The sequence below is a fragment of the Strongylocentrotus purpuratus genome, unplaced genomic scaffold (assembly GCF_000002235.5).
Source record: "Strongylocentrotus purpuratus isolate Spur 01 unplaced genomic scaffold, Spur_5.0 spur5_scaffold_2, whole genome shotgun sequence".
NCBI classification, from domain to species: domain Eukaryota; kingdom Metazoa; phylum Echinodermata; class Echinoidea; order Camarodonta; family Strongylocentrotidae; genus Strongylocentrotus; species Strongylocentrotus purpuratus.
This window is the reverse complement of record NW_022145605.1, coordinates 42,514,817-42,536,064: the sequence shown is the minus strand read 5'-3', so window position 1 is coordinate 42,536,064 and position 21,248 is coordinate 42,514,817. Positions and strand designations below refer to the sequence as shown.

Genomic DNA, 21,248 nt, shown 5'->3' with positions numbered 1-21,248 from the left:
ATTAATCTTTGTATTTATCTAAAACAAATGCATTACTTGCAAATGAAAATTAATTAATAAGTACATTGTAAATCAAAATAAATTACATAAAACATTGATCTGCACACAAGCAGATAATATGCAAATTAACTGGTTTCAATTAGATCCAGTTGGGTAACTGGAAATATTTCCAATTGGAACCAATTGTGTAACTGGAAATGAATTCTAACTGGAACCAGTTGGGTAACTGGAAATTACTGGAAATGAATGCTAACTGGAACCAATATTGGGTAACTGGAAATGAATTCTAACTGGAACCAGTTGGGTAACTGGAAATTACTTCTAACTTGAAATGAATGCTAACTGGAACCAGTTGGGTAACTGGAAATGACTTCTAACTGGAACCAGTTGGGTAACTGGAAATGACTTCTAACTGGAACCAGTTGGGTAACTGGAAATGACTTCTAACTGGAAATGAATGCTAACTGGAACCAGTTGGGTAACTGGAAATGAATTTTAACTTGAACCAGTTGGGTTACTGGAAATGAATTCTAACTGGAACCAGTTGGGTAACTGGAAATGACTTCTAACTGGAAATGAATGCTAACTGGAACCAGTTGGGTAACTGGAAATGACTTCTAACTGGAACCAATTGGGTAATTGGAAATGAATTCTAACTGGAACCAGTTGGGTAACTGGAAATGACTTCTAACTGGAAATGAATGCTAACTGGAACCAGTTGGGTAACTGGAAATGAATTCTAACTGGAACCAATTGAGTAACTGGAAAAATTACCTTACTGGTTCCAGTTGCACTTCTTATTGGTTTTAACTGGAAATGAGTACCCATAACAATATTTTCCAGTTCGGCAATTGGTTTCAACTGGAAATTTTATATTCCAATTGAAACCAATTGAAACCAATTGAAACCAGTTGAAACCAATTGAAACCAGTTGGAGATTTCAACTGGTTTCAATTGGATTTTGGTCCTGGGAATAAATGGGAAGTGTTATTATGAGTAATGCCCCTCAAAGTGAATTATGAATAGCGATCGACCTTCATCTCACATTATGAATAGCAGTCCTTATGAATAACGGTCCTTATATCTTTATGAATAGTGACCCTATAGTGGTCCTGCAGGTAGAGGAATTAAGTTCCACGTTATGAATAGCGGTCCTTATTAATATCGGTCCTTATGAATAACTGTCCTTAACAATAGCGACCTGGGGCGGGTTCCTAGAAACCGTCATAAGTCTAACTTCTTGACTATACCATTGAAACCCGTGTTAATTCTATAACACACGTTTCAATGGGATAGTCAAGAAGTTAGACTTATGACGGTTTCTAGGAACCCGCCCCAGACCCCAAAGCGGCACACCGATAATGTCTCGATATGTGAGTTTTCCTTTTTATTTTCTCTACTCAGCGAGACGGTAATTACTAGCGCCCTGTACTGTCAGATCATGTACGCATATAGGCCTATACATGTACATTACGAACCAGCTAAAAACTCTACAAGATTTCTCCGTTAATTATTTATATTTTTACCTTGTTTTGGGAAACATTGATAATTAAGTGTCAAGATGGGGAAAAGACAACATCAGTCGGATAAGATGTGAGTATCAAGTCATTTTCTATTTTGGCTCAAGTTTCTACGATTCCCAGATGACTATCACTTACGCAAATCTTGGCTCAAAACGAAATGAGGTAGGCCTATGCCTTCGTGTTGTCATGATTGGGCTGTGCCGCGCCGCAGGCTCGGGGGCGAAGCCGAAGCCCGTCGCGTTGGGTTCACTGCACCCCATTGCATAGACCGAAAGCTTCAGTCTCTATAATCGTCGGTTGTTCCACTGAGACTACGTCTGGCTCCACTAGACCTCCGGTTATAGAGACTGAACGATCGCCTATACCATCGTATGTTGAAGATATCACGGCTAGATTTTAGCCGCTAGGCCCCTCCCACAAACATGACAAACTTGCCACGGCCGTATTGTTATGCCCCCCAAATCCCCCAAAATGTCATTTTACCTCGTGCATATCCAATTTTAAATTAGGCCTAGGCTATAATACATCGGTTCCACTTACTAACTTGATTGAAATAATCCGTTTAATGGTCCCTTTTAAGGAAATTATGGGTCAAAATCGACGTCCATGTTGAAAATCTTGCAAGCCGTGTTAAACTCTCGCTGCCGTCAATCTCATCCCTTCTAGTCTACGCCGAAGGCAAAATGATTATGAAGGAAAAACTGTGATAACGCCATTACGAACGTGTAGATGGCGCACAGTTTTTCCTTCATAATCATTTTGCCTTCGGCGTAGACTAGAAGGGATGAGATTGACGGCAGCGAGAGTTTAACACGGCTTGCAAGATTTTCAACATGGATGTCGATTTTGACCCATAATTTCCTTGAAAGGGACCATTAAACGGATTATTTCAATCAAGTTAGTAAGTGGAACCGATGTATTATAGCCTAGGCCTAATTTAAAATTGGATATGCACGAGGTAAAATGACATTTTGGGGGATTTTGGGGGCATAACAATACGGCCGTGGCAAGTTTGTCATGTTTGTGGGAGGGGCCTAGCGGCTAAAATCTAGCCGTGATATCTTCAACATACGATGGTATAGGCGATCGTTCAGTCTCTATAACCGGAGGTCTAGTGGAGCCAGACGTAGTCTCAGTGGAACAACCGACGATTATAGAGACTGAAGCTTTCGGTCTACCCATTGCATTGCTAGGGGGATTCATTTAGTAGTAGGGATCTTGGGAGGCCAATATTAAAATCTAAAATCTAAATTAGGCATTCCTGTATGTGAGGCTAGTTTTAAAAGAAAGCAAGGCGCTAGTTCAGAAGTCTAACCAAAAAATTACGGGTCAAATTTTGGCTAGGTTTCTAGACTTCTGAACTAGACCTAGACCTGATGCCGAAAGCAATTATCTTGGGCTTGGCGCTAGTTCAAAAGTCTATCCAGACTTTGACCCGGTACTCCGGTGTTGAGATACCCTACTAAAACATATTGAAAATCGACTAAATCTTCATCAATTGTTCAAAAAATGGTCATGATTTAAAAGTTATGTTTCTTACCTGTTTCGTGTCAATTTTCTTATCTTTTTGGAGTATTTTTCCTAAAAACAAAGACTTATAATAAACACTTTCTCACCGGATTCCGCAGCAAGCTGCTGCACAATATAATTGCATACTGTACCGATGATGGGATGGGCGCGCGCATGTGTTAAGTTAGCAACCGTGTTGATGAATTGCTTAGCATAGATTACAGTCGCTAACTTAACACACGCACGCGCCGCACCCTTTACTATACAATCAACTAGAACCTTAACTCCAGGAAGCTCAGCGTCGGAGCTTCAGTAAGTCAACCGTGGGGTTATTAAAACAGCCGATTAGGCGATATTATCTTTAAATCTGCAAAGGGAGTACTTAAAATTTTGACTTAAGATAATAGCTAGGTTGCTCGACTCCTCTGAGCATCGGAATGACCTCTTGAAATTATAATTTGAAGAAGTTTTCGATGGGAAAAAGGGGGAGATTCTGAGTCCTACCCTAACAAATTTTCCATGTTGCAGCGTCGATTCAAAATGGCAAACAGAATGTACGCATGTGCGGTAGCGGCACAGAAAATATGAATATTCATGCTATAGAGCGCCGATCGCTCAAAATTGCTGAATATGCACGAGATTGAGAAGGGCTGAGGGTGTTTACATATACCGCACTGTTAGTTCGAGTCGTGCATACTGTATTCAGCAATTTCAAGCAATTTTTATGTTAATTCTTGTCATCTGAGAAAGTTGCTAGCTCCCTTAGATATTTTTGGTGTGCCCGAATGATTATACGAACCTTGATTATTTTGTGTTGATTATCTATATAAATTGTTGATATTAATTATAAAACCTAATTGTTTTATAGTGTGGTTTTTTCCTCATGAGATCGTAAAGTTAAAAGGTACAACCCCTGTCAGGGGAGTTCTACAAACTTTTTAAATAGAGACCCTAGAAATCCAACCAAAAACAAAGCAGTTACCATTAAAAATGGCTGGATATCAGTCTATACAGTACTCCAGTGATACATTTTGCATGATGTATGTATGATGTAAAGTTTATAAAACCTCATAGATGTATATTTGTATGTCTTTATTTTTTAGACATGTGCAAGACAACACAGATGTAAATAACACTTATTATTTCTCTAATGATAAAACAGGTATGTGACTTCTAAGGAGTGGTCAGCATTCTATGGAGGCAAGAAGAAAACTGGTAAGAGTGATATTAAACCTTTATCCAGGGCTCCACACTAATGTTATGGTCTGTATGCACAAGCCGTATATAATTGTCCCAGGCACGTGTAAGTGAAGAGCCCTGCTTTATCGTTCGTAGCCAGCATATTGGGGGAGGGGGGGTAAATTCATGTACAATATCATATGACTGCCTTAGACAATTTGCAACAAATGGATAGAAGTGTTTGTATTATATTGTGAATCATCAGTGTTAAGTTAATTAATCATATCAAAATTTAAGTTAATTGTTTCTTTGTTAGACAAGTCCAAGATATTTTGTTTCTCTGTCTCTCAAAGGTTAGGCTATATCTAACCATTGGTATAAGAGATTACAGATCTTTCCTTAAGAATAGCAATGAAACTCAGTGTTTTTTAATATTATTTGTAACTTGGTAAAGACATGGGATGTACATCTATATAACATAAAATATCTTTAAAATTGCTCTGACATATATTTAAAATTGTTGGGTTAGTTTCAATTATATACCAACTACTGTAGAAGAGATGAAAACAATAGAAACAGGAGAAGGCACCGAAGAGTGTAACAAATATTTTTACTCATCTGATATATAAGAGTGAATTGAAGAGTACGTCAATTAATTTTTTTGTTAAGGGAGGTATCAAGATAACCCCCTTTTTTATTCTTTTTGTAATCCCTGTCTAACTCTGCCAAAGTAAATTTAAACGGGGCTTTGTAACATTGATAGCATTAAAACTGAGAAAGGAATCAGTAAGAACTTTTTATGTTCAAATTTTCAATCAATTGAACCTGATAATGTCTTCTTTTTTGGGAGTGGGCTTTATAAAAATTATGAATTGCCTTTAGTGCTGTAACATCACGGATATCTCCTATTCCGTTTAACCGCCTGTCAAAACCGGACGGTTTTCGGTTAAACGATTTATTTAAAAAATAAAATAAAAAAATAAAAAAATAAAAAAAACAGGAAAACGAAACCGTCCAATTGAAAACGGAATCCGCCATGGGCGGTCGGATACCGGACGGTTAAACGTTTGACTACAGCACTAATTGCCTTTTCTTCATATTTTTTCGCAGATCCACAGAAGTCTGAGTTTCGCAGATTGCCCTTTGACCATTGCAGGTATGTGGTTTCATTTGGCTAATCCTTTGACTGTAAATCACTTTTGATGTCATTTTGTTAATGTACTTTGAATTATGAATTGTTTTTCACGCATGCATGCTCTGTTATAAATTAGGTTGAGGTTTAATCGTTGAGGCTTGTTTAAATAAAATTTGTAAAATTATGATGTAATAATCATACTATTTTATGAATATCTGTGACACTTTTCTTTTTTGACCAATAGTCTGTCGCTCCAGCCTTTTGAACACCCCTACTGTACTGTTGATGGTATCATCTTTGATCTGATGAGTATTGTTCCTTTTATCAAGAAGTACAAGGCCAATCCTATAACAGGACAGGTAAGACTACAACCTGTCATCTCAAAATGTATTCCCCTATTCTCAAACAGTTACCATCACATTGTTATGAAAAGATCTTAACCAGTAGAAAACCAAGGACATCTTAACTTTTTACTAATAAAAAAATGTAAATATTCTGTGACATATTAGCTCTCACTCAATCAAAATGCAATGATTTCATTAGCTTATGAAAAACCAATATATAAGCCTTATGAGGTTAATGAAGCCTAGCCCATGTCCTTTCAAATATTTGATATACTACATTCCACTTGTACAGGAGTACAAATGAACCTTATGGAAGTCTATGAAGAGCAATAATATCCTAGGTTGGTTTCAAATTCACCTAGTCTGATCTTTCAATTGAAATATATTAACAGGATTACTTTGCAGACTCTGGTTATTTTACAGTTACCATTATACTATGAGTTGGTAGAAGTCTGTCCCTTTAATGGTTACCATTATACTATGAGTTTGTAGTAGTCTGTCCCTTTATCTGTAGCCATTATGCTATGAGTTTGTAGTAGTCTGTCCCTTTATCTGTTACCATCTTATTATGAGTTTGTAGTTGTCTGTCCCTTTAATGTAACCATTATACTATGAGTTCGTAGTTGTCTGTCCTTTATCTGTAACCATTATACTATGAGTTTGTAGTAGTCTGTCCCTTTATCTGTTACCATCTTATTATGAGTTTGTAGTTGTCTGTCCCTTTAATGTAACCATTATACTATGAGTTCGTAGTTGTCTGTCCTTTGAATGTAACCATTATACTATGAGTCCGTAGTTGTCTGTCCTTTGAATGTAACCATTATACTACGAGTTCCTAGTCATCTGTCCCTTTAACTGTTACCATTATGAATTTTCCCGTTAATGTAACCATTTTACTATCCAACATGCAGGCCCTAGATGCAAAGTCTCTCATCAAGCTTAATTTCCATAAGAACACTGATGGTAAGTGCATTGGTCCATTGATATTATTATCATCAATGTGGGATGCCTTCTTAATTACGCAATATTTGGCTTTTAAGCAAACTTACTACCCGTATTTCCTACCTATGTTGCATTTGTATGTGTTTGTTCAAAACTCCAAAAATCATAACCTGGAAAATTGATTTGAATTGTGAGATTACTCCTTATACATTATGAATTGTTCTTCTTTCAGGAAAGTACCACTGTCCAGTGACGTTCAAGGTATTCAATGAGAATACTCATATTGTTGCTGTCAAAACAACTGGCAACGTATATTGCTATGAAGTGAGTATTTAGTTCATGTTGGCCTGTAAGGGTAGTTATTAAACTATATTTGAGAAATGGTAAATCAAGGTTACATGTGGCTGTGCACGATGAGTTAAATAAACAATGTTTTTCTAAAGCTATGGTCACAAATCAGAACAGCGACCGACCGATCAGTAGCCTGCTCGGTCGCTGCTGGAATTAAGCATCGCCCAGCAATTAGGTCGGTGCCCGGGCGGCGACCGTCCAGGCACCGAGCGTATTTTGGGCGGCGAGTGAAAAATGAGCAGGCGCCGCCCAAATTTTAACTCCGCGCTAAAACTTCAGCGGCGACCGAGCGATGCCCTAAAAGGTGCCTAAAGGTGCCTGTGTTTTGTTCAAAACTCCAAAAAGGTGCCTGGGCCGCCGCCGCTCGGTGGCCGGGCAGCCGCCGGGCAGAATTGGTTAAAAACTCGCCGCTCGGCCGCCGAGCAGCCTACTTTTGGGTAATGTGACCATAGCATAAGTTGGTGATAGAGGATTGGATTTTTTTTTATACAGTGCCTGTGTAAAACATATTAGCAATAACTAAATCTAGGGTGCATGCATGTTTAAATATTTTCTTTATAGAAAATAGAAATCTATGTAGTTTTAGTATAGAGCGAATGGGAGAGGACCATGTAAGATGTACATGTAGTACATCACAGAGTTGACAATTTGTGTTTGATATGATTTCAACTTTAACAAATCCACTATTTTTTTTTATTTTTATCAGATTTTGTTTGAACCTTCTCTATTTGTTTCTCTGATTTTTTTCTGCCTGTCAAAACTAACTTAATAGCAGGATAGACTTCCCCTTTTAAAAACAATATGAATTATTTCCCCTGGGTAGACTCATGTATCAATAATGTTCTCCATGTGGGCAATGCAATTATTGTATTATTATCCTACCTTTATGACAATGATTCTTTTTGGCCTCAACACCAACAACAACAGTTGACCTTACTTTAGAACAAATCATGAAATATTGATATTTTGTTTTAACAACAGATAATGCCAATTAATGTCATATATATATATCTAAAAAATTAAAAATCTAAAGAGAATAAAGAATTGATCTTTAAAAATCCATAAAGGAATTCATTTCTAATCAGATGTAATTACTCACCAAATATATGCTCCTATACCGGCTGTATATGCCACACAAATTATTGACTAATCTGCGATCAAATTAGTGTGTATTTAATGCATATAATAGGGAGCATAATTATCAAACAACAAAAGTTCAGCTTTTGACTCAGATTTTATACGATAATGAAATTTATGATTTTTACTTTATGTAAGTTTTGGTTTTGAATCTTGGAGACCAGCAAATACCAGTAAGAATCAATTAAATTTGTAAGAATAAGAACATTTGAATCTTACTGATTTCTTGCATGTAGAGTCATTCTTTGAAGTCTATTAGGTTTAAACTGGAATATAGGCTTATTCATCGAAATTGTTCATGTTATGAATCAGGCTATTGAACAGCTGAATATCAAAGCTAAGAACTGGAAAGATTTGCTGACTGATGAAACCTTCAAACGATCTGATCTCATCACCATCCAAGATCCAGGCCAGCTGGACAAGTTCAACATCTCTGCATTCCATCACATCAAAAACAACCTGAAAGTGGAAGATGAAGGTAAGCATTGACTGGGGGAGGAAGGAAGGCAGGCAACAAAGGAGGGAGTGAAGGAGAGAGGTAACAAGGTAGAGAGAGGGAGGGGGAAGGAAGGGGGAAAGGGAGGGAGGGAGGGGAGAGAAGGTGGAGGGGAGAGAGTGGAAGATGAAGGTTAGCACTCACATAGAGAGTGGGAGGGAGTGAAGGGGAGAGGTAACAAGGTAGGGAGAGGGAGGGGGAAGGAAGGAGGAAAGGGAGGGAGGGGAGAGAAGATGGGAGGGAGAGAGAGGGAGGGGAGAGAAAATGGGAGGGAGAGAGAGGGAGGGGAGAGAAAATGGGAGGGAGAGAGTGGAAGATGAAGGTTAGCACTCACATAGAGAGTGGGAGGGAGTGAAGGGGAGAGGTAACAAGGTAGGGAGAGGGAGGGGGAAGGAAGGAGGAAAGGGAGGGAGGGGAGAGAAGATGGGAGGGAGAGAGAGGGAGGGGAGAGAAAATGGGAGGGAGAGAGAGGGAGGGGAGAGAAAATGGGAGGGAGAGAGTGGAAGATGAAGGTTAGCACTCGCATAGAGAGTGGGAGGGAGTGAAGGGGAGAGGTAACAAGGTAGGGAGAGGGAGGGGGAAGGAAGGGGGAAAGGGAGGGAGGGGAGAGAAAATGGGAGGGAGAGAGTGGAAGATGAAGGTTAGCACTCACTGAGAGAGGGAGGAAGGCGACAAAGGAAGGAGAGAGGGAGGTAACAAGGAAAGGAGAGAGAGAGGCGGAGAGAAAGGGGAAAGGGAGGGAGGGAGGGGAGAGAAGGTGGAGGGGAGAGAGTGGAAGATGAAGGTTAGCACTCACATAGAGAGTGGGAGGGAGTGAAGGGGAGAGGTAACAAGGTAGGGAGAGGGAGGGGGAAGGAAGGGGGAAAGGGAGGGAGGGGAGAGAAAATGGGAGGGAGAGAGTGGAAGATGAAGGTTAGCACTCACTGAGAGAGGGAGGAAGGCGACAAAGGAAGGAGAGAGGGACGTAACAAGGAAAGGAGAGAGAGAGGCGGAGAGAAAGGGGGGAGGGAGGGAGGGAGGGGAGAGAAGGTGGAAGGGAGAGAGTGGAAGATGAAGGTTAGCACTCACTGAGAGAGGGAGGAAGGCGACAAAGGAAGGATAGAGGGTGGGAGGGAGTAAAGGAGAGAGGGAGGTAACAAGGAAGGGAGAGAGAGGCGGAGAGAAAGGGGAAGGGAGGGAGGGAGGGGAGAGAAGGTGGAAGGGAGAGAGTGGAAGATGAAGGTTAGCACTCACTGAGAGAGGGAGGAAGGCGACAAAGGAAGGATAGAGAGTGGGAGGGAGGGAAGGAGGGAGGAAGGTAACAAGGGAGGGAGAGAGGGGGAAGGAAGGGAGGGAGGGGAGAGAAGGTGGGAGGGAGGGACTGGAAGATCTAGTTAGCACTCACTGAGGAAGGAAGGCAGCAAATGAGTGATAGAGAGTGGGAGGGAGTGAAGGAGAGAGGTAACAAGGTAGGGAGAGAGAGGGGGAAGGAAGGGAGGGAGGGGAGAGAAGGTGGGAGGGAAAGAGAGGTAGGGATGGAGAGAGAGAAAAGAAATAGGGAGTGGATGTGTGTATGAGAGTGAGAAAGTGAGGTGATGGGAAGAAGTGTTAGAAAGAGAGTTACACAATAAGGGAAAACAAAACAGAGAAGATGGTGCAAACTTCAGACAGAATTTGAAGATGGCAGGACAGGAAACAAAATACATATTAGAAACAGGTAGAATATGAGCTCAAACTTAAATAGTCCATGGGTGTAGGGGAATCGTTGAGTGGTCACAGTAACAAATTTAGAATCTAAGATATTGATGATTAGGGCATTGTGTCTTTATGTAGTATCACTTGACTATTAATGCTTTATTTGTTTTATGCCTTACAGCTGAGAAGAAAGCCAGGAAAGACCCAAAGTATACGCTCAATAAGACCAATGTTGAGACAGAAGACATCTTAGGAACACTCTACAAAGAATACCAGCCTATGGTAATGCATCATTTGATATCATTTCCCTACTACAAATATACCAGTATTCAACATTATAACAGAATGATATGTGTAGCATGCATGTACATGTAGCTTCTCAGCGCAGTTCTGTAGTCTTAGCTATATTTTCATTATAAGCAAGCAGTCAGGGAATAAAACTGATTTAAGTAAAGAGTTTTAAAGTACAATGACTTAGTGAGGTAATGTAGATATTACAAGATTCCCAGCTATCGTGGAATCGGGGTAAAACTGGTAGATTAGTTACCCTTTTTCCAGTTTGTAAAAATCATGCACATCAGGGGAAATCTAGGAGTTTTAATTGGCCCTACATTATTTGTCAGTCTCTTTATATGTATCTTGTACATACAGCTTATGATGGTTGGCCATCTAGTGATCCTGGTATTTTGAAACTCCAGTTTAAAAATCATAATAATTAGGGAATTTCATTCTCATGAAAAATTGAAAACCGTGTATAATTCTTCTTATTAGATGTGTGCTAGTACATGTAACACATCTTAATCAGATAAAGGAAACTCTAAAAGAAATCAGATAAAGGAAACTCTAAAAGAAATCACATTAAAAAACTATAGAAGGAGATCAGTGAAAGTTTTTTTTTAAATTGGACAAACAAGAAGAAAGTTTTGAAATTTTGAAAGTTGTTTTTTGCTATATCTACGTAAGGGAATTTCAAATTGGCTGAAACAATAATGTCATTATAATGTAGTGGAGGGCTACTCCATTTGTTATAATACTCTAAATTGCTATTAATGTCAGTTTTTCAATATGTATGATTCCACAGGGTCCTGTCTTTTTAGAGGATCTATAAATAAGATGCTGTTCGTTATATTTATTTTGGTATTACCCCAATGGAGAAGATGTTTAGGAGAAAAACGGAAATTAATGATATGACAAACGGGAGAGTTGTCCATGACTATGTCACAATCTGCTAACCAAAATGCCAATTTAAGATTTGCTCAGATGTTTTTTTTTCATTTCACATTCCAAACTTTCTTGTCATTGATCTGATATCTTTTAAACTTTGGCCATTCTGTTTCTCTTATTTTTCTGCTTCCATACAAATGAACTGTTTACAAAGGTTTGATTGCCCTTTCAGAGTAAAAGAGAAAGCAATAGGCAAACATTTTATACTATTGTCCTATGTGAATTGCTACCCAAATTGTATTATTTATAAAGAATCATTTCAATAAATGATGTATTGATTTTGATTTTCCTTCATCTATTTGTATTCATCTCACTCCTCAGGATGGGAAAGAAGAAAAGAAACAGAGAGCAGATAAACTCAATTCTGTGAGTATTTCATCCCATATGATTCATTTTAGTTAATTCAAAGCCTAGAATTGACCAGTCTTTCAGCAGAGTTGGTTTTGTGCCTTCATGATCCAACATACATGTATGCTCTATGTTTAGTGTTGGTGCTCCCTGCAAACAATTAAACCTGTTGGTGTTGTCTTGATCCAACAATTGCTTTTTGGTCACAGTGTGTTTTCAGTTGACACCTTATAGTTGTGTCAAGCTGTCACTATTCGTCCTTTGATTTAAAGGGAGTGTAGCATGATGAGACTACATGTTTTTCCCGTGGCCTGACTCAGGGCCAACCGGGTATAATACGACTATGGATGACGCGACCGCAGTTTTCACGTACGTGCACCATACTCGAACAGAAGCATGAGGAGAACTAAGGTTTGTTTCACGAACACTAACGCGCGCTGACCGTTAATCAAGTCCATTCGTTTACGTGCAGTTGTCCAAAAGAAGTTGTAGATGGAGTCAACCAGTATTTGCCATGCTACACCCCCGTTTATTTGAGGACACATATATAGGGTTTGGGTTGCTAATAAGTTATAGGTGTGATGTAGGGTTATGATAACATGGAGGGTTTGAATTTAACAATACTATCTGTGCTTGAGTCTAGATCACTAAGCAAAAGAGGAGTAATGCAAACCGAGCGCCCAAGGCTAGCAAAGTTTTTTAAATAAACTAGTATTGTTTAGTATGTTTACATGATGACTTTGTCTCATCTGTTATTTCTTTATTTTGATTTGTTGTATTAGTCCATTTGGCAAGCATACACTGATATTGATTGTGTGTATTGCTGTGACAGCTGTATAAAAATACAAAAAATCAGTCAATTTTGCTTTTGATTTCCTTGATTATCTTAGTATCTATTAAGTGAATACTTCAGATAATATGACAGTTGAGATTATCTTAATGAAAAAAAGAGATTTGTATTATTTTTTAGGCACACTACAGTACAGGTATGGTTGCAGCAGGTTTCACTTCAACAGCTATGGCTCCTCAAACCACTCATGAAGCAGGTTAGTCAATATTATTTTCCTCTATTTTCCACAAACCATTCAGAAGATACTAGGTAATTCTATGCTGTGGCTCATTAAAAACAAATAATATGATGTTCATGCAATCCTACTTTAATATACTGTAAATGTTTTTCCAGTGCTTGATGGTGACACTCTTTTCATTGTAACTAACTGCTTCTAACATATATGTCATGAGGAAATCAGGTTAATTTAAAGATTTTATTTAATTACATTGAATATGAATAATAATGAGTTGAACTTATATACCTTTGTTCCCATGTAGCTGTGATTGATGAAGACATCATTCGATATGAGCGGGTGAAGAAGAAAGGTTATGTTAGGATGAATACCAACAAAGGAACACTCAACATTGAACTCAGATGTGATCTGGTAAGTCATTAAACATTGTCGTAAAGGAACTTGCATACTGAAACAGGGAAAAAACTAATTTAGTATGCACTATGCAGGAATATTTAGATAAGATATATTTGTTCTACCTCTGAATTCCATAGACGAGACTAAGGGTAGTGCTGTAGCCGAACCGCCGAACCGAACCAAACCATACCGAACGCAAAGGCCTGGTTCGGATGTTCGGCAGAAAAATGTAAACGTTTTCGCAAGCTAATAAACTAGTCATTTTGTACCTAATTTTCATGTCATGATTGCTCATTTTATATTTACTTTTTTCCCATTTTCCGCCTTTGTGATTTATGCCTATCAAGTGGTGGGCGCGACTTCACTGGCGCCATTTAAATACAAATCCTGACCTCTGTTATGTCACGATCGCAGGCCTTAAACAACAATACATGTTCATGATCTAGGCGCTGATCAAAACAAGTTCAGCTCAAACCCATTCAACAACAAAAACAATATTTTAATTGTAACAATATCAGAGAAATTTTACAATATAAATAATGAAATAAATATATATTATAGTATGGTATTTATTTATTCAGGAAAAATAGGGATTTTATATTTTTCCTATTGAAAATAAACACTTATAAAAAACAGTAATCGACGCACTTGAGTCGCTATTTAAGATGGCAGCTTTCATGACTCTAACATTAGACAACAACCGTCTCGAAAAATCTTTAAAAAATATCATTTATTGACAAATTGAAAACATGATTCTTTTAAAGTAGATATTCATTGATTTTAAAAACTAACTTAATTTTTATTATTGCAAAGTTGAAACTTTGATTCGACAAGCTTATCAAAATTCAATGCTTGAAAGCATTCAAAATAATGATTATCATAACTTACAAAACGCTTAAATACAGCCCCGGCATAGCACCTGAAGAGCTCTCCGAACGCTGCTGAGATGTGTGAGATCACAGTATGGACATGATTTGCACAAGCAGACGATGTCCCATGACATCTCACACATTTTCAGTGCCTGTGTTTTCATCTTCTCTTGAGTTCTTTCTCTTACTTCAGTACCGTCGGGCTAAATGTATAACCTATTGCCTCACTCTAACCCCGCACATGTTTTTATTTTGATGACAAATGCAGCGATACAAAAATAAAGGAATCTGTCGCTTGTAAACAAAATAAGACGCCATTGTATATTCAGCTGCACACACCCCAGTATGTTCGGCGTTTCAAGAGGGAACAAATGCCATCCTTAATATCATTCCGGGGGGTTTTCAATTTGAAAGTCTGGTTTCTTTGATTGTTAATTAACCCCTATCCTGTGTATTTACAAGCAAAAGATTTTAGTTATCAGAATCGGGTCATATCCCCTTTTGAATGGTTTGACATGCCATTACATGTATATAAACTGAACTCATTATAATTTGACAAATAATAGCTTTGCACTTATGTTCATTCTTTATGGGGTGTCGTCTGCTTGGGCAGTGTTGGTTCATATAGTGACGTCATTAAACATCCTTATTTTTCTGGCGAATCTCTCGTGTATCCCAGCTGCTATGGAGGTGGTTGTATTTGTATTTTTATAAATCACCCGATATGTAGTTGACCTTAAACTTGTACGATGGCCATCTGTTAGCTTACCAGTTTCTAGTGAAACATTAGTTGACATATTTGTGATTTTCTTTGAATTTCACCTTTAAAATTGCAAATAAAACACGATTCAAGACGGAAATACGAATGTAAGTAGTACTTTTCTTCGCAAATATTTACGTTTAGAGCAGTTTTTTTATGTGAAATTCATGCTGGTCGGAAGCAGTCTTTTTCATCGGGAGTGGGCAAAAGTCTTCCGTGCTGGTCGGGCCCATCCGGCCGGCCCGCCCAGTGCCGACTGCCGTGGCTATTAAACGCTGCTTGCTATTATATTACCGAACCCGAACCAAACCAAGTTCGGGTGAAAAATTGCCGAACTCTGCCGAACCGAACCGAACACGAAGATAGCGTCTGACTTACAGCACTAACTAAGGGTGGTTTATATAAATTTAACAATTAATTTTACATGTACAAAGCTCATTCTCTCTCTTGTCTTTCCTCTTTGCCATCCAGTATGATGTACATTTAGTTTATGTCTGCTACCCAAAATAAACAGTTTTTATCTGGAATTTTTAACAATTGATGAATAATTGATTTTAGATGTTTGCTGTGACTTATTCTATTTATATGCTATATGACATTGATTGTTGTCATGTACATTTTCTGCTATTTATTTAAGTTAGTATTGTCTGTTGGGAGCCAGGGGAGTACAAATTCAAATAATTCCCGTGGCTCTACACAGAGAGGTTAAATTATATTACATTGTTATGTTGTTTATGTTATTTGTAGTTACTGTCTATGATATGTTAATGTATTGTTATATTTTATACAAATGTGAGCTGTAAAACGATTTTTATGCCTTCATTTTATTTTGTGCATGACAATAAAGAAATTCAATTCAACATATACATGTATGTAATGGAAGGATTTGATTAACCAATGAAAGGTACTCGTTAAAAGTGCAATGTGATTTATATCTTGACTACTATAGGTAACTAAGACATGTGAAAACTTTATTCAGCTGTGTGCAAAAGGCTACTACAATGGCACAAAATTCCACAGACTAATCAAGAACTTTATGGTAAGTAATAACTCACTCATTTTTTCTACTGCTGGATCAAAACATGTATCATTTAGATAAATCTGGATGTCACTTATAAATCAGGATGGACTGCTTCAAAAGTGAATATTCAATATCTCACTCCTCTGATCTCCCTCTGATCTGAGGCATGTCATTTTCAGGTTACATTGGACCGTCTATCATTATGATGATTGATAACTGAGCCACCAGTAATTGCCATTTAATTAAGTTTCACTGAATTAAGCTTTTAGATTGGTTTTAAATATATTCCATGGAAATGAACTTCACAATGATGTGGTGTGTTTTTTTTGGGGGGAAGGGGTAGGCAGCCATTCTGAGTCTCAACACATTATTAAAAACTTTAAATTTTGGTCGGAAGTGGTTACAGTTTACGTTAGTATGCATCATCATCATCCACCCCTTTTAGTGTTTGAACAGAAGTATGGCACTGCATGGTAAACTGTAAATCATCATTGATTCATTTTAGTGTTTGAACAGAAGTATGGCACTGCATGGTAAACTGTAAATCATCATTGATTCATTTTAGTGTTTGAACAGAAGTATGGCACTGCAGGTCCAAAGTCAATATATGTGGATTTTGTAAACATGTATCTATTTTTCGTGTTATATTATCTCAAGATCAATTTGGCATGAATTGTAAAGTTGATGACATTATGCAGCAACATCAGTAGTATAGTTGGCTTGATTAGGATATCTGGGATCACTTGCGCTTTAGTGTTCTCTTAAAGGTATTGCAAAGTTTTGGGAAATTTTGAAAAATGGGTGGATAGTGATTCTTTACAATTTTGACTTATTTGGATGCCCCTGTGGGTTTATTAAAAACACCAGAAATGTTAGCCCCTGAAACACTTCTGCTTTCAAGAAAAATTGAATATAAGGATTTACCGGTGCTCCCGGTAAATTTTGATAAATTTCAAATAGCTCCTATGGCCGTACAATGGTAGTTGCGACCATGAAAGTCTCAGAGTATGTAGTTGTGGTATATAATTTCCGAACGAGAATAGCTAATCGGTCGATTTTAGTCAATAAACATTGTTTTATAGTTTAATTAATATCTTGACCTTGAGAGGGAGCTATTCAACATAAAGTGTTTATTATTTATAATTTCATAACTTTAGAGTCGATTTCGACCGCGACAACGATCACTGAATATTGTAGGATCGTATATGCTTCCAATATGTTCATTTGAACCAAATTCATGACCCCATACCAAAACTTTGTATTATCTTTAACTTATTACACAATAAGACGATGATACTCAATTGTATAAAACACAACAGAAGTTGTTACTGTTTCTGTTTACCAATATTTTTTACTGAACAGATTCAAGGAGGAGATCCCACAGGAACTGGAACTGGTAAGTTACTCTAAGCTCTGTTACATGTACATGTGACTAATAATCAACCACTAAATTTTGACCCATTTATTATTGTTAAAATATATAAACACTCATGTTGAGCTTTTTATTTCATAATGGATAAACATTTCAATGTATATGTATGAGTTGTATTAAATTGTATCACTCACCTTTTGTGTACAGCAAAAATGAAATGAAACTCAATAGCTTTACCCGGCATTATCTGAGGAAACAGATAAGAAGTTTGAATAAAATACAGAATAACATAAGCCCCAAGTCAGACCTGGGTTCTGTGTGGGCCTTATTCTATGAAAGTGTGTACAGCTGCATTGAGTAGTCTACTCACAAGTTGCTTTTTTAACTGCTATACTGTACAGTTATTTATGTATTGTATTTATTTAATGTAGGTGGGGAATCAATCTGGGAAAAGCCATTTGAAGATGATTTCAAGCCTAATCTGAGCCACACAGGAAGAGGTATCCTCAGTATGGCTAACTCAGGTCCCAACACAAACAAGTCACAATTGTAAGTACAACCATTAAACCACAGTCTCTAATGTTTTATAGATTGTCTGAAGTCCCAAGCATTGTCCAATAACTTACAGTTCATATTACATCTGTAGTATAGGTTCACTAATCTACATGTATGCAAACGGGGGGGGGGGGGGGGGGGGGGGGGGGGGGGGGGGGGGGGGGGGGGGGGGGGGACTGGGGGGGGGGGGGGCATCGAGAAAATGTGTTAAAAGGGTGTCTTTTTCAGTTTTATCAGTATATGGCGTTGTTTACGTTTTCCTTAAATAGGGTGTTTTTCAAGCACTAATCGCTCAAAAACCAATAAAAGGGTACATTTTCAGGTTCACAGTTTTCAGAAAATGTGCGATACATACCGATACACCATTAGGGTAATTTCAGACAAGGCGTGATACGCCATTAGGGTCCATTTCAGAGGTTGATGCACTCGAGTGGGTAGCACCTGTTGATGAGAGAACCCCCCCCCCCCCCCCCCCCCCCTCCGATGTAAAACTTCATAATTCAAATTATAGACTCAAATTGAATGACATGACAAAATCATCCGACGGTCTATCTCCCACAAGTCGATGTCTGTCACGTGTGAACCTCTGAAGTCAATGGTGATAAAAATGTCTCAATTTTCTACATTGACTTGCTTGTGTTGATTCACTCTATTTTTCAATTTGTTGAGGTCTAATAATCGCCCAAGTCGATGAAATTCTCAGAACAATTATAAAGAAAAAGCACTGAATTCATATCACAAAAGTCAAATGTCACTGATGTGTAATTTATCACTGTCAAAGCACTCACCACACCGATTTTGTTTCCACAATACACTCCTGTAATCAAGACTTGCTGATGCGCACTCCTCTGTTCTTGTCTCTCCCTCTCTCGTACTGGCCTCTTTCCCATACCCCTTCCCCTCTCTCCCTCTCTCTCTCTCACACTCTCTGTCTATCCCCTGATAATTTCCCTTCGATTCAGACTTCTGGCAAATGCCACAAAGTAAACTGTGTTGATCAAAAGTAACTTGGGATAGGATAGAGATAAAGAAGTTATACATTATCAAGACAAACATAATCATAAAGAAAGAAAATGGAAGTGTGAGGAAATGATCATAGACAATAAAATGGAATAAAAAGAAACATACAAAAGGAGAGATAAGGGAGATTGAATAGAAGAATTAATGGAAGCATACAGGAGGAGAAGATGAAGTAAAGAAAGGCATAGAGCAATATCATTCATTAGTGTTTTTATTTTTACTTTATTTTTCACTTTACTCTTTGTCTTATTTTCCTACTAAAGTAGCTCCCCCTTTTTTTTCTTCAAAAATACTTGTGTCCCCTGCCATCGCCCCCTCCATGACCTCATTTCAACAAAGCAGAGTTATCACACAAGGGCACTACACTCCCATTTTATACAAGCAGATAAGTCTAGTTCATGTCTGGTTTTTATTCATATTTATCTTCAAAGTTGTAACAGGTGGGTGAAATCGTACACTGTGTAATAAAGGTCTGTTCCTATTTTCCTGATGTCTGTACAACAATTTAAACCACGGCATGCGACAAAACTAATCCCAATGAAGCCACCAGCCACGCCAAGGCACAGCTTTCCCCATTGAAGTGAGGCTTAGGGACGACATACATGTAAATGTGCGTATATGTGAGTCATATATCTATGCCTTATGCACAAGTCAGAGTCGATGCATTGAACTTTAATAGTCTGTCAAGATCAATTTATGCGAGGTTGAATGTATGTTCTATCCAGGAAAAAGATTTTGTAAAAATTAGGATAGTAATATGTCGATATAACGCATATCATGTATGATGTGATTTATCTCTGTGCTTCCATAACCTATGTACCCAGGCTGTATGTACCCCATCTTTGGCTCTGGCAACCATAGCTCTCAATGCAGTCAAGGATTAAATCCTAACTACACCTGGATTCAATATCGCATATGTACATGTAGTACTGTGGCAGGGATTCAAACCCTGTATCTGAGACTTATCTACTAGACCGCAACACCTCTATATTGTACCGGTAATGGAAATTGTGAATTCTTGTTATTGTTTACAGCTTCATCACATTCAGATCCTGCAAATACTTGGATGAAAAGCACACCATATTTGGAAGGTAAGCTTATGAAAGCTCCCATTTTTCCATGCAATTATGTCAGGATAAAATAATCACATGATGAAGTTGAGATATTAGAGTGAAAGCATTTTTAATTAATATTTTTAGAATTTATATATAATTGTATGATTATACTCGCACTTTAAGTTTTTGAAGAGATGACATCAGGGTTTTGTATTAAGGTCTTTGGAATTGCCTAATGGCTAATTTCATTGATTTGTGTCATGCGATGGGATGAATGGAGATTCGGATATAAAAGTATAATTTAACAAAGGAATCATTTTCTTTGTAAAATGATATTACATGGTTTTATGTAGCTAAGGTAAGTGGCAACATTTCTTTTTCATTTAATGTATTGGGGAGAAAGGCATCAGAGATAAAGTATGGATACTATCATCAAATTTAGTGTGTGGGACTACTCTTAGCGTTCATAGATTCCATCCTGTTGCATCTGAATTCTGTCTTGTCATACCTGGAAAAAAACCCCATTGTGATGGGACAGAAACAAAAGTAAATACAGCACATTTTAAGATAAAAGAGAATTAATTTTGAAGACATGATTGTTTGTTTGTTTTTGTTTTTGTTAATCACAATGAATCTGTGTGTTTGGTTTGTTACAGCGTTGTTGGTGGTCTTGATACACTCACTAATATGGAAAAGATAGAGACTGATAAGAAAGACAGACCATTAGAGGACATTGTGATTCAAGACACAGTTGTATTTGTCAACCCATATGAAGAGGTGGACAAAGAGGTAATTATCATCTGAGGGAGACCTGCCAGCTTGCTATCATTATTATATTCTATTTTTTAACACTTATAGTAAATATATCCTGTCAAAATGTAAATGACATCATCTGTAGGATACAATCAAAGGCATATTCTCCAATGCCTTCTAATTCATTGTATAATTAGATACATGTATTTCATCTTACAAGCACATGTGTGTTATGTTGTATCATACAAAAATCATATTACTGAACGGGGCTTCTCTCGAGTGTGCACTCAGGATTTGCCAGCTCTCATTTTAATTCACCTCTTCAAAATCATATTTTTGTATATTTTTTTATATGAGGTTTCTTTTTTACAATATTTTCTTTTATACGTTTCTTTATTTGATATTACTTCATATACGTTTCTTTGTACAATATTCCTTTATATTGCGTTCTTTCTTTAAAACAATTTTCTTTATATAATGTTTCTGTATACAATATTCCTTTATTTACGTTTCTTATACAATATTTTTTGTTGTTTTAGATTTCAGAGGAGAGATTAAAA

The 21,248-nt window shown here is 37.6% G+C and overlaps 1 protein-coding gene across 1 annotated transcript; it reads left to right on the top strand.

Annotated features, from left to right (window-relative positions):
* Nucleotides 1-1,450: 1,450 nt before the first annotated feature.
* On the top strand, nucleotides 1,451-21,248 carry LOC115918803 (RING-type E3 ubiquitin-protein ligase PPIL2-like; the record flags this gene model as incomplete). The annotated part of the gene is made up of 17 exons (XM_030991320.1): nucleotides 1,451-1,593; nucleotides 4,195-4,247; nucleotides 5,322-5,367; nucleotides 5,591-5,705; nucleotides 6,602-6,653; nucleotides 6,865-6,956; nucleotides 8,433-8,598; nucleotides 10,472-10,572; nucleotides 11,836-11,880; nucleotides 12,833-12,908; nucleotides 13,192-13,298; nucleotides 15,862-15,951; nucleotides 17,296-17,329; nucleotides 17,737-17,854; nucleotides 19,915-19,971; nucleotides 20,592-20,724; nucleotides 21,228-21,248. Coding segments are annotated over exons 1-17 (1,338 nt in total), but the record flags the coding sequence as incomplete, so codon positions are not given.